Raw genomic sequence first — 14,975 nt, 5'->3', positions numbered from 1 at the left:
ATTGTGACCAATAGCTTTTACTTTTTGATAATGACATTTCAAAAATGTGCATGTATATAGATGTAACTAAGACCTTAACGACAATTAAACCTTGTACTGGAAACCGGTTGAGGAGTAAAGATCGTCTGTTTTAATGACAGAAGACTTTTAGATGTAACTGAAGACCTTAATGACAAACCTCGTATTGGAAGCCGCTCGAGGAGTCAAGGTCGTCGGCTTTAATGTCGTGGTATGGCGATTCCTCCTCCCACATGTCCTCCAGCCCCTCAGGGACCTGTTGAGTCATACTCTCATTTATCAGTGTCCGTAGCCAGCTCCCCATCTCAGACCGGTTGAGAGGCTGAAAGGAGCAAAAGATGAATAAGAACAAAATGCCAGGAAAACAACAGGATCAGACTAAATATCAGAACTGTCTGAATGTCCAGGAAAACAACAGGATCAGACTAAATATTGGAACAGCATGAATGTCCAGGAAAACAACAGGATCAGACTAAATATTGGAACAGCATGAATGTCCAGGAAAACAACAGGATCAGACTAAATATCAGAACTGTCTGAATGTCCAGGAAAACAACAGGATCAGACTAAATATCACAACAGTCTGAATGTCCAGGAAAACAACAGGATCAGACTAAATATCAGAACTGTCTGAATGTCCAGGTAAACAACAGGATCAGACTAAATATCACAACAGTCTGAATGTCCAGGAAAACAACAGGATCAGACTAAATATCAGAACTGTCTGAATGTCCAGGAAAACAACAGGATCAGACTAAATATCACAACAGTCTGAATGTCCAGGAAAACAACAGGATCAGACTAAATATCAGAACTGTCTGAATGTCCAGGTAAACAACAGGATCAGACTAAATATCAGAACAGTCTGAATGTCCAGGAAAACAACAGGATCAGACTAAATATCACAACAGTCTGAATGTCCAGGAAAACAACAGGATCAGACTAAATATCAGAACTGTCTGAATGTCCAGGAAAACAACAGGATCAGACTAAATATCACAACAGTCTGAATGTCCAGGAAAACAACAGGATCAGACTAAATATCAGAACTGTCTGAATGTCCAGGAAAACAACAGGATCAGACTAAATATCAGAACAGTCTGAATGTCCAGGAAAACAACAGGATCAGACTAAATATCAGAACAGTCTGAATGTCCAGGTAAACAACAGGATCAGACTAAATATCAGAACTGTCTGAATGTCCAGGAAAACAACAGGATCAGACTAAATATCACAACAGTCTGAATGTCCAGGTAAACAACAGGATCAGACTAAATATCAGAACTGTCTGAATGTCCAGGAAAACAACAGGATCAGACTAAATATCAGAACTGTCTGAATGTCCAGGAAAACAACAGGATCAGACTAATATCAGAACAGTCTGAATGTCCAGGTAAACAACAGGATCAGACTAACATCAGAACTGTCTGAATGTCCAGGAAACAACAGGATCAGACTAAATATCACAACAGTCTGAATGTCCAGGAAAACACAGGATCAGACTAAATATCAGAACTGTCTGAATGTCCAGGAAAACAAACAGGATCAGACTAAATATCAGAACTGTCTGAATGTCCAGGAAACAACAGGATCAGACTAAATATCAGAACTGTCTGAATGTCCAGGAAAACAACAGGATCAGACTAAATATCAGAACAGTCTGAATGTCCAGGAAAACAACAGGATCAGACTAAATATCAGAACAGTCTGAATGTCCAGGTAAACAACAGGATCAGACTAAATATCAGAACTGTCTGAATGTCCAGGAAAACAACAGGATCAGACTAAATATCAGAACAGTCTGAATGTCCAGGAAAACAACAGGATCAGACTAAATATCACAACAGTCTGAATGTCCAGGAAAACAACAGGATCAGACTAAATATCAGAACTGTCTGAATGTCCAGGAAAACAACAGGATCAGACTAAATATCACAACAGTCTGAATGTCCAGGAAAACAACAGGATCAGACTAAATATCAGAACTGTCTGAATGTCCAGGAAAACAACAGGATCAGACTAAATATCAGAACAGTCTGAATGTCCAGGAAAACAACAGGATCAGACTAAATATCAGAACAGACTGAATGTCCAGGTAAACAACAGGATCAGACTAAATATCAGAACTGTCTGAATGTCCAGGAAAACAACAGGATCAGACTAAATATCACAACAGTCTGAATGTCCAGGTAAACAACAGGATCAGACTAAATATCAGAACTGTCTAAATGTCCAGGAAAACAACAGGATCAGACTAAATATCAGAACTGTCTGAATGTCCAGGTAAACAACAGGATCAGACTAAATATCACAACAGTCTGAATGTCCAGGAAAACAACAGGATCAGACTAAATATCAGAACAGTCTAAATGTCCAGGAAAACAACAGGATCAGACTTAATATCAGAACAGTCTGAATGTCCAGGAAAACAACAGGATCAGACTAAATATCAGAACTGTCTGAATGTCCAGGAAAACAACAGGATCAGACTAAATATCAGAACAGTCTGAATGTCCAGGAAAACAACAGGATCAGACTAAATATCAGAACAGTCTGAATGTCCAGGAAAACAACAGGATCAGACTAAATATCACAACAGTCTGAATGTCCAGGAAAACAACAGGATCAGACTAAATATCACAACAGTCTGAATGTCCAGGAAAACAACAGGATCAGACTAAATATCACAACAGTCTGAATGTCCAGGAAAACAACAGGATCAGACTTAATATCACAACAGTCTGAATGTCCAGGAAAACAACAGGATCAGACTAAATATCAGAACTGTCTGAATGTCCAGGAAAACAACAGGATCAGACTAAATATCACAACAGTCTGAATGTCCAGGAAAACAACAGGATCAGACTAAATATCAGAACTGTCTGAATGTCCAGGAAAACAACAGGATCAGACTAAATATCACAACAGTCTGAATGTCCAGGAAAACAACAGGATCAGACTTAATATCACAACAGTCTGAATGTCCAGGAAAACAACAGAATTTGATTATATATCAGAACTGTCTGAATGTCCAGGAAAACAACAGGATCAGACTAAATATCAGAACAGTCTGAATGTCCAGGAAAACAACAGGATCAGACTAAATATCAGAACTGTCTGAATGTCCAGGAAAACAACAGGATCAGACTAAATATCAGAACTGTCTGAATGTCCAGGAAAACAACAGGATCAGACTAAATATCAGAACTGTCTGAATGTCCAGGAAAACAACAGGATCAGACTAAATATCAGAACAGTCTAAATGTCCAGGAAAACAACAGGATCAGACTAAATATCAGAACTGTCTGAATGTCCAGGAAAACAACAGGATCAGACTAAATATCAGAACTGTCTGAATGTCCAGGAAAACAACAGGATCAGACTAAATATCACAACAGACTGAATGTCCAGGAAAACAACAGGATCAGACTAAATATCAGAACAGTCTAAATGTCCAGGAAAACAACAGGATCAGACTAAATATCACAACAGTCTGAATGTCCAGGAAAACAACAGGATCAGACTAAATATCAGAACTGTCTGAATGTCCAGGTAAACAACAGGATCAGACTAAATATCACAACAGTCTGAATGTCCAGGTAAACAACAGGATCAGACTAAATATCAGAACAGTCTGAATGTCCAGGAAAACAACAGGATCAGACTAAATATCAGAACTGTCTGAATGTCCAGGTAAACAACAGGATCAGACTAAATATCAGAACAGTCTGAATGTCCAGGAAAACAACAGGATCAGACTAAATATCAGAACTGTCTGAATGTCCAGGTAAACAACAGGATCAGACTAAATATCAGAACTGTCTGAATGTCCAGGTAAACAACAGGATCAGACTAAATATCACAACAGTCTGAATGTCCAGGTAAACAACAGGATCAGACTAAATATCAGAACAGTCTGAATGTCCAGGAAAACAACAGGATCAGACTAAATATCAGAACTGTCTGAATGTCCAGGTAAACAACAGGATCAGACTAAATATCAGAACAGTCTGAATGTCCAGGAAAACAACAGGATCAGACTAAATATCAGAACTGTCTGAATGTCCAGGTAAACAACAGGATCAGACTAAATATCAGAACTGTCTAAATGTCCAGGAAAACAACAGGATCAGACTAAATATCAGAACTGTCTGAATGTCCAGGAAAACAACAGGATCAGACTTAATATCACAACAGTCTGAATGTCCAGGAAAACAACAGGATCAGACTAAATATTAAGGCAGGGGGCAGTGCTGATTTGGTTACTCTTTGTATTACAGGCTTTTCTCCTGTGAGATACCTGTGAGATATAATATATGACAAACCTCAATTGTGATTTTTTCCACATCCTTCTCCACTAACATCAGTCCTAATTCACTTTTAGTCTCGGTAGTTGCACGTCGTAGAAAACAGTTACGGAGCCAGACCTCCAGCTCACAAACAGTACTTGTGTTGGTACGGTAACACTCCAGCATACTACCTCGTACAACACACCACCGGCGCCCCCAACGTCGCCGATTAAAACTGCTGTAGATGTGTAGGTACCCTGTACAAGTTAAAAATCACATTCAATTTACAAATTTCATTAAGACATGTTTTCTGCAAAATTAACAATTACACAATAATTATTAAGTATTCAAATCATAATTTTCCATGTTTGTTTTATTTTCATTGATTTCTTTGATTTCTTCAAAAAGTAAAATGCTGAAATTCAATAATATCACTATATCACCTTATTAGCTGAGACTTTAATTGACTAATGATGGTGTTCACTTAGAGAGTGAGAGGTCAAAAGGTCATTGATATGGTGTTCACTTAGAGAGTGGGAGGTCACTAGTTTACTGATACGGTGTTCACTAAGAGAGTGAGAGATCACTAGTTTACTGATATGGTGTTCACTAAGAGAGTGAGAGGTCACTAGTTTACTGATATGGTGTTCACTAAGAGAGTGAGAGGTCACTAGTTTACTGATATGGTGTTCACTAAGAGAGTGAGAGATCACTAGTTTACTGATATGGTGTTCACTAAGAGAGTGAGAGGTCACTAGTTTACTGATATGGTGTTCACTAAGAGAGTGAGAGGTCACTAGTTTACTGATATGGTGTTCACGAAGAGAGTGAGAGATCACTAGTTTACTGATATGATGTTCACTAAGAGAGTGAGAGATCACTAGTTTACTGATATGGTGTTCACTAAGAGAGTGAGAGGTCACTAGTTTACTGATATGGTGTTCACTAAGAGAGTGAGAGGTCATTAGTTCACTGATATGGTGTTCACTAGGGGAGTGAGAGGTCAATAGTTTACTGATATGGTGTTCACTAAGAGAGTGAGAAGTCACTAGTTTACTGATATGATGTTCACTAAGAGAGTGAGAGATCACTAGTTTACTGATATGGTGTTCACTAAGAGAGTGGGAGGTCACTAGTTTACTGATATGGTGTTCACTAAGAGAGTGAGAGATCACTAGTTTACTGATATGGTGTTCACTAAGAGAGTGAGAGATCAATAGTTTACTGATAAGGTGTTCACTAAGAGAGTGAGAGATCAATAGTTTACTGATATGGTGTTCACTAAGAGAGTGAGAGGTCACTAGTTTACTGATATGGTGTTCACTAAGAGAGTGAGAGGTCACTAGTTTACTGATATGGTGTTCACTAAGACAGTGAGAGATCACTAGTTTACTGATATGGTGTTCACTAAGAGAGTGAGAGGTCACTAGTATACTGATATGGTGTTCACTTAGAGAGTGGGAGGTCACTAGTTTACTGATATGGTGTTCACTAAGAGAGTGAGAGATCACTAGTTTACTGATATGGTGTGCACTAGGGGAGTGAGAGATCACTAGTTTACTGATATGGTGTTCACTAAGAGAGTGAGAGATCACTAGTTTACTGATATGGTGTTCACTAGGAGAGTGAGAGGTCACTAATTAATGATATGGTGTTCACTAAGAGAGTGAGAGATCACTAGTTTACTGATATGGTGTTCACTAGGAGAGTGAGAGGTCACTAGTTAACTGATATGGTGTTCACTAAGAGAGTGAGAGGTCACTAGTTTACTGATATGGTGTTCACTAGGAGAGTGAGAGATCACTAGTTTACTGATATGGTGTTCACTAAGAGAGTGAGAGATCACTAGTTTACTGATATGGTGTGCACTAGGGGAGTGAGAGATCACTAGTTTACTGATATGGTGTTCACTAAGAGAGTGAGAGATCACTAGTTTACTGATATGGTGTTCACTAAGAGAGTGAGAGGTCACTAGTTTACTGATATGGTGTTCACTAGGAGAGTGAGAGATCACTAGTTTACTGATATGGTGTTCACTAAGAGAGTGAGAGATCACTAGTTTACTGATATGGTGTGCACTAGGGGAGTGAGAGATCACTAGTTTACTGATATGGTGTTCACTAAGAGAGTGAGAGGTCACTAGTTTACTGATATGGTGTTCACTAGGAGAGTGAGAGGTCAATAGTTTACTGATATGGTGTTCACTAAGAGAGTGAGAGGTCACTAGTATACTGATATGGTGTTCACTAAGAGAGTGAAAGATCACTAGTTTACTGATATGGTGTTCACTAAGAGAGTGAGAGATCACTAGTTTACTGATATGGTGTTCACTAAGAGAGTGACTGGTCACTAGTTTACTGATATGGTGTTCACTAAGAGAGTGAGAGGTCACTAGTTTACTGATATGGTGTTCACTAAGAGAGTGAGAGATCACTAGTTTACTGATATGGTGTTCACTAAGAGAGTGAGAGGTCACTAGTTTACTGATATGGTGTTCACTAAGAGAGTGAGAGATCACTAGTTTACTGATATGGTGTTCACTTAGAGAGTGAGAGATCACTAGTTTACTGATATGGTGTTCACTAAGAGAGTGAGAGATCACTAGTTTACTGATATGGTGTTCACTTAGAGAGTGAGAGATCACTAGTTTACTGATATGGTGTTCACTAGGGGAGTGAGAGGTCAATAGTTTACTGATATGGTGTTCACTAAGAGAGTGAGAGATCACTAGTTTACTGATATGGTGTGCACTAGGGGAGTGAGAGATCACTAGTTTACTGATATGGTATTCACTAAGAGAGTGAGAGATCACTAGTTTACTGATATGGTGTTCACTAAGAGGGTGAGAGGTCACTAGTTTACTGATATGGTGTTCACTAAGAGAGTGGGAGGTCACTAGTTTACTGATATGGTGTTCACTAAGAGAGTGAGAGGTCACTAGTTTACTGATATGGTGTTCACTAAGAGAGTGGTAGATCACTAGTTTACTGATATGGTGTTCACTAAGAGAGTGGTAGATCACTAGTTTACTGATATGGTGTTCACTAAGAGAGTGAGAGGTCACTAGTTTACTGATATGGTGTTCACTAAGAGAGTGAGAGATCACTAGTTTACTGATATGGTGTTCACTAAGAGAGTGAGAGATCACTAGTTTACTGATATGGTGTTCACTAAGAGAGTGAGAGATCACTAGTTTACTGATATGGTGTTCACTAAGAGAGTGAGAGGTCACTAGTTTACTGATATGGTGTTCACTAAGAGAGTGAGAGATCATTAGTTTACTGATATGGTGTTCACTTAGAGAGTGAGAGGTCACTAGTTTACTGATATGGTGTTCACTTAGAGAGTGAGAGATCACTAGTTTACTGATGTGGTGTTCACTAAGAGAGTGAGAGGTCACTAGTTTACTGATATGGTTTTCACTAAGAGAGTGGGAGATCAGGTATGACACATTTTCTTACTCAGGGTTTTTGATATCGAGGTCGGTATGACACATTTTCTTACCCTGATGTTTGATAAGAGGATCGGTATAACACATTTTCTTACCCTGATGTTTTATACGAGGGTCGGTATGGCACATTTTCTTTTCCACCGGAGACTGCGTTAGACTGTTGTCCTGTGGGGCTTCGAGGAAGACGGGTGTATCTGGAATGGATGATGTTGGGGTTGGGAGAGGGGAGAACCCTTGTGAGTCACTACAAGTCGACATCCTTGACTCCTTTAGATCCCCGAGACTCATTGTTGACGGACTGTGAAACGATGAAGATTTCCTGGCCACAGGCTTCTTACCAATGTTTTCAAAAAACTGTGTGGCTCGGAAAGCTATAGAGCCCATTCTGCTGACTTTTCTGGAATGTTCTGTAAAGAAAAAGGCATAATATGTATAAATTTTTAGCATCCATTCTCTTAAAGAAAATTTGTCATTTGTGAATTTTTGTTTCTTGTGATTTAATAAACAGAGGTTACACAACGAGTGGTTGTTGGATATGGAATTTATTTCACACGAGTAAGTTATTTTTTTACTTTTAAAAAATAACTTACTCGTGTGAAATAAATTCCATATCCAAAAATCACGAGTCGTGTGACCTGTTTCTACCACAATAATATCGGCTTGAATCAAAGGGAAACGTGGCCAAGTCTAATTTTACGTATACAAATAAGGTGTACAGGTGACTGCGGAGACCAGTGATGTGACGTCATTTGATTATTGATGTTGTCAATAACAATTCAAGCTCGGGTCAGAGTTTGAATTCTTGACCAATCATAAGACCGGAAGTTCATATATTCCACTAGTTGGCACATTTATACAATGGCTTGAGAGTGGAATAACACGGCATATTGTGGTAGAATTATAGCATTTACAGTATTACAGCCTTATGAGTGCTTGTCCATTTATTCTGCCAGCTCCATGGAAACAGATCTTCCTTGGCTCTGTTACATAAATGTCCCAGAATTCTCACTCTATAATAACTTGTGCTGGCAATTAGAATACTGGACTATTGAGGCACAACTCCAAATATAAACACCCCTCCTAGATCTTCGAGAGGTTATGTTCATTTTCACTCTCTGGCACCCTGCCAAGTTGCAGCCATCTTGTGGAAAAAACAAAATGACCGGTTCGATCCTTTCAAGTGAATGTCAAGGTCATCACACCAGTGGTTGTTACTCCTCTGCAATTTTCATAAGAAATGCATTTGTTACTCCTCTGCAATCTTCATAAGAAATGCATTTGTTACTCCTCTGCAATCTTCATAAGAAATGCATTTGTTACTCCTCTGCAATTTTCATAAGAAATGCATATCAGCTTACAGTGATCGATCAGGTTCTTTTTACCTGACATCAATCTGATACTGTAGTTAGTTTTGTACCTTCTATTTTCCAGGGATGATAAACATCTCATGTTGAATGAAGATGTGTCAAGTACCATTTTGCTAAAAGGAGTGGTCATACATATAGTGACTAGCTTTGTTGTCATGACAACTTAAGTTCATGAAATTTGAACTGTATTTTCTTGAAAAAAGGAGAAGAAAAAAAACAGATTTCTGAAAATAAGATTTTTCATAAAATCTTCATTTGAAAAATCATTGTAGAATTATAAATTTTCAAACTTATAATAGAATGATAAAATCAGGTTTTAGGAAAAGTACGTATTTACAAATTTTGTTCTGTAGGAGGCGATCTGGCCAAGGGTTCAAGGAGGAAACAGGGCCATGGAATTCAGATACTGGGCATTCAATGTTAACCTGTTACTTAATGAATTCTAGATTGATTCCAACTAAACAGATAAATAAAACGATTTCTCCATTTTTAACTTCAATCCTCTTCAAACTTGATATTGAACGATGAAACATGTCACAGAGACTAATTGATAAATTAAATATTGTAAATTATTTTGAATTGCTATAACTGTTGGGTTCAATATAGATAGGGACAAAGGTCGGAAGGTGAAAAGGCATGAACCCAGTCAATGCAGGATTAGGATGATCAAGGCAAGCAATGGAGGTCAAGCAATGTACGGTCAAAGTTCAAGCAATGCAGAAGGGTCGAAGGTGAAACTCTAGCTCTATTATACCTCTCAGTATCAGGTGAAGTTGTGTATCAGATGCTTCCACTGTAATTAAAGGTCAGAGGTCAAAATAATCACAAGGCATACTTGTCAACCCTTCCTTACAGGAGACAGACTCTCGAGTTCAGATTCTAAATTTAGACATAAATTACCAGTAAAATCCTCGAGTGTTCATAACTTTAAAATTGAATAAGTATAGATTGAAATATGTTATTTTCTATGCACTAGTTTGACGAAAAAAGGTATGTAAATGTTTTTTTCTTGAGAACTTTAAACATTCACAATTGCTCCCAAGGATATTTTTAAAACTAAACAAGATTGAATCAGATAAGAGTATTTCCCTTGACAAACGTTTATCATAAAGTCTCAATGGCCCAAGCTAGGACATTACATCTTTTTTCAATTTCTCCATTTGTTATTAAAACTGTGAGTGACAGATGTACTAGATAAAAAATCTACCAAAAGAATAAAATAGAAACTTCCACTAGTCTAGTCAGTAGGGAGTGGTTAGTTTTATAATCTGTGGATTTAATCCAATTTATTCTTACTATTGTGAAACATAAACTCATTGTTGTTAGTAATGAAACGCAGTACATTAGAGTTAGTAATGAAGAGTTATCTCCCATGTGTGATGTTAGCAATGAAGAGTTCCCTCCCTTTAGTTGTGTTAGTAATCATTAACAGACATATGCGACACCCTGAAAACATGCTTCTCTGAAAAATTTAACAAATCACAAACTTTCAGCAGAATCTCTATAGTCTACGTATTATTTGATATTGCAGAAAAAACCTTCTTTTTATAAATAAGAGATTTTCTTAGATATTCAGTTAATTCTTCTCTGTAATAAATCTTGGGAACATTAACTTGTAACTGTGAGGGGTTGGACAATGATAACTTTGTACATGTAACTGTGAGAGGTTGGACAATGATAACTTTGTACATGTAACTGTTAGGGGTTGGACAACATTAGAGAGAGAAGGGGTCAAACTTACTTTGTTTATGACGTTTAAGAGACGAGGGGTCAAACTTACTTTGTTTATGACGTTTAAGAGACGAGGGGTCAAACTTACTTTGTTTATGACGTTTAAGAGATGAGGGGTTAAACTTACTTTGTCTATGACGTTTGAGATAAGGGGTTAAACTTACTTCGTTTATAACATTTAAGAGACGAGGTGGTCAAACTTACTTCGTTTACGACGTTTAAGAGATAAGGGGTTAAACTTTACTTCATTTACGACATCTAAGAGATGAGAGGTCAAACTTACTTCATTTAGGACGTTTAAGAGATAAGGGGTCAAACTTACTTTGTTTATGACGTTTAAGAGATAAGGGGTTAAACTTACTTCGTTTACGACGTTTAAGAGATGAGAGGTCAAACTTACTTCATTTAGGACGTTTAAGAGATAAGGGGTCAAACTTACTTTGTTTATGACATTTAAGAGACGAGAGGTCAATCTTACTTTGTTTATGACGTTTAAGAGATAAGGGGTTAAACTTACTTCGTTTACGACGTTTAAGAGATGAGAGGTCAAACTTACTTCGTTTAGGACGTTTAAGAGATAAGGGGTCAAACTTACTTTGTTTATGACGTTTAAGAGACGAGAGGTCAAACTTACTTCGTTTAGGACGTTTAAGAGATAAGGGGTCAAACTTACTTTGTTTACGACGTTTAAGAGACGAGAGGTCAAACTTACTTCGTTTAGGACGTTTAAGAGATAAGGGGTTAAACTTACTTTGTTTATGACGTTTAAGAGACGAGAGGTCAAACTTACTTCGTTTACGACGTTTAAGAGACGACGGGTCAAACTCCTGGTTATCACTGCTACAGGTCGATAAGTTGGAAGCTGAATGGCCAATGTCAGTCTGGTAAAAACAAAACACAAACAATCAACTGGTGTATCCATCGAGTAGAAAACCAGGTCACACTAATCAGATCATGATTGTCTGATAAACCAGGTCACACTATTCATATCACGATTGTCTGATAAACCAGGTCACCCTATTCAGATCATGGTGATAGTCTGGTAAACCAGGTCACACAATTCATATCACGATTGTCTGATAAACCAGGTCACACTATTCAGATCACGATTGTCTGATAAACCAGGTCACACTATTCATATCACGATTGTCTGATAAACCAGGTCACACTATTCATATCACGATTGTCTGATAAACCAGGTCACACTATTCAGATGATGGTGATTGTCTGATAAACCAGGTCACACTATTCAGATCATAGTGAGAGTCTGCTAGTTTTGCCCAGACCTTTATTTTTGGTGTGACCTTTATTTGACCTTAATGTTTTGTGTGACCTTGATCTGACCTTACCATTTTGTGTGACTTTGATATGGCCTTACTGTTTTGTGTGACCTTGATATGATATTTTTTTTATGTGACCTTGATGTGTCGTTACTGTTTTGTGTGATATTTCCTGTGCTATCTTACTATTTTACATGTGACCTTGGTGTGACCTCTCTGATTCGTGTGACCTTGATGGGACCTTATTGTTTTACATGTGACCTTGATGAGACCTTACTGCTACATGTGACCTTGGTGTGACCTTACAGTTACATTTGACTTTGATATGACCTTACCTTACTGCCATACACGTGACTTGCAGCCAGACCAGTGAAGGTGGAGCCTCGAGCCAGGTGGTGGTACTGACCCGGAGGTGGCTTACCCTGGGACATGTGGTTCATGTACTGGAAAACAGGAAATACACCATCAACTGATATGTAACTATACCATAAACTGATATGTAAATACACCATCAACTGATATGTAAATACACCATCAACTGATATGTAAATACACCATAAACTGATATGTAATTATACCATAAACTGATATGTAATACACCATAAACTGATATGTAATTATACCATAAACTGATATGTAATATACCATAAACTGATATGTAATTATACCATAAACTGATATGTAATTATACTATAAACTGATATGTAATTACACCATAAACTGATATGTAAATACACCATAAACTGATATGTAAATACACCATAAACTGATATGTAATATACCATAAACTGATATGTAATTATACCATCAACTGATATGTAATTACACCATAAACTGATATGTAAATACACCATAAACTGATATGTAATACACCATAAACTGATATGTAATACACCATCAACTGATATGTAATATACCATAAACTGATATGTAAATACACCATAAACTGATATGTAAATACACCATGAACTGATATGTAAATACACCATAAACTGATATGTAAATACACCATAAACTGATATGTAATATACCATAAACTGATATGTAAATACACCATAAACTGATATGTAATTACACCATCAACTGATATGTAAATACACCATAAACTGATATGTGATTATACCATAAACTGATATGTAAAATAATTTGTTAAAATTATAAATCAATTACTGAAAATTTACTTGTTTTAGCAGTTATCTTATTTTAGCGTTTCCACTAACTGCGCTAATTGTAGCTTCTGTATCGTTTCCCATGGCTAGTACTCTGCGTATGCTAAATCACCATTGCGCTAATCTGTTCAAATTGAATTACTCATCAAAATTAACATGTTCACAGTATCTCAAAATTTAATTATTAAAAAGAAAATGTTGACCTATGGATGAAAAGCATGGAACTAAATCATGCAAAAAAAAAAAAAATTTTAATGACAAAGTTTCTTAACGAAGCCTTTCGATGACTGAGATGTTGACCCAGTAATCCAGCATTAACCTCTTACCTCACACCACATGTGGGCCCAGTCCTTAAAGTCCGTCAGGAAGTGGTGAATCTCCATGGCTGGATGCATCAAACGTATATCAAAGCCTCTGTGATTGTCTCGCTCGACAAAGCTGGCATCATACCCGGTCAGGTTGATCACCAGAGCCGGCTTACTGTCAGCTTTGTCTGGCTTGTAACACACCATCCGTCCATCTGTAAGAGCCACCAGCTTACGAGTCCAGGATAGCTTCCCCTTGTACTGGAGCTCTCCTGACAAAGTCACCTCCTCCAGACAGCTAAAAGGCAGAGCGATATCCCATTCCTTTGAGGAGCGAGACTTGGAGATTTTCTGATTTCTTTTAGATTTTTTTAACGGTCTGCAAGTAAAAATGTGAAGCATGAAGTTTTATTGATATCTCTCAAAAAATGATTTTGCTGTGATTTCTTACCTTAATTGCTATGAACCAACTTATGACCTCTTAAAGTTGGAATTAGTTCCGTACTATCACAGGAAGACAAACAGGAACATACCACAGCCTCCCAAAACACACACACACTCATCACACCAAAACAGGATCATACCACAGCCTCCCAAAACACACACTCATCACACCAAACAGGATCATACCACAGCCTCCCAAAACACACACACTCATCACACCAAACAGGAACATACCACAGCCTCCCAAAACACACACACTCATCACACCAAACAGGAACATACCACAGCCTCCCAAAACACACACACTCATCACACCAAACAGGATCATACCACAGCCTCCCAAAACACACACTCACCACACCAAACAGGATCATACCACAGCCTCCCAAAACACACACTCATCACACCAAACAGGATCATACCACAGCCTCCCAAAACATACACACTCATCACACCAAACAGGAACATACCACAGCCTCCCAAAACACACACACTCATCACACCAAACAGGAACATACCACAGCCTCCCAAAACACACACACTCACCACACCAAACAGGATCACACCACAGCCTCCCAAAACACACACTCATCACACCAAACAGGAACATACCACAGCCTCCCAAAACACACACACTCATCACACCAAACAGGATCATACCACAGCCTCCCAAAACACACACACTCACCACACCAAACAGGAACATACCACAGCCTCCCAAAACACACACTCATCACACCAAACAGGAACATACCACAGCCTCCCAAAACACACACTCATCACACCAAACGGGAACATACCACAGCCTCCCAAAACACACACACTCACCACACCAAACAGGAACATACCACAGCCTCCCAAAACACACACACTCATCACACCAAACAGGATCATACCACAGCCTCCCAAAACACACACACT

General features: G+C 38.1%; 1 protein-coding gene across 2 annotated transcripts in view; it reads right to left on the bottom strand.

The window, feature by feature from the left end:
* LOC117344901 overlaps positions 1–14,975 on the bottom strand; it is a 117,981-nt gene that overhangs the window by 5,378 nt on the left and 97,628 nt on the right. For both annotated transcript variants that reach the window (XM_033907778.1, XM_033907779.1), the window contains exons 7-12: positions 13,632–13,989; positions 12,472–12,579; positions 11,647–11,737; positions 7,854–8,165; positions 4,344–4,564; positions 179–340 (exon numbers count right to left, since the gene is read on the bottom strand). In XM_033907778.1, coding sequence (XP_033763669.1) covers positions 179–340; positions 4,344–4,564; positions 7,854–8,165; positions 11,647–11,737; positions 12,472–12,579; positions 13,632–13,989 — 1,252 coding nt within the window. The remainder of the gene's footprint in view (positions 1–178; positions 341–4,343; positions 4,565–7,853; positions 8,166–11,646; positions 11,738–12,471; positions 12,580–13,631; positions 13,990–14,975) is intronic.

Source organism: Pecten maximus, chromosome 16 (assembly GCF_902652985.1).
Source record: "Pecten maximus chromosome 16, xPecMax1.1, whole genome shotgun sequence".
Classification (NCBI taxonomy): Eukaryota; Metazoa; Mollusca; class Bivalvia; order Pectinida; family Pectinidae; genus Pecten; species Pecten maximus.
The sequence above is the reverse complement of the archived record's forward strand: the minus strand, read 5'-3'. Positions and strand labels throughout refer to the sequence as shown.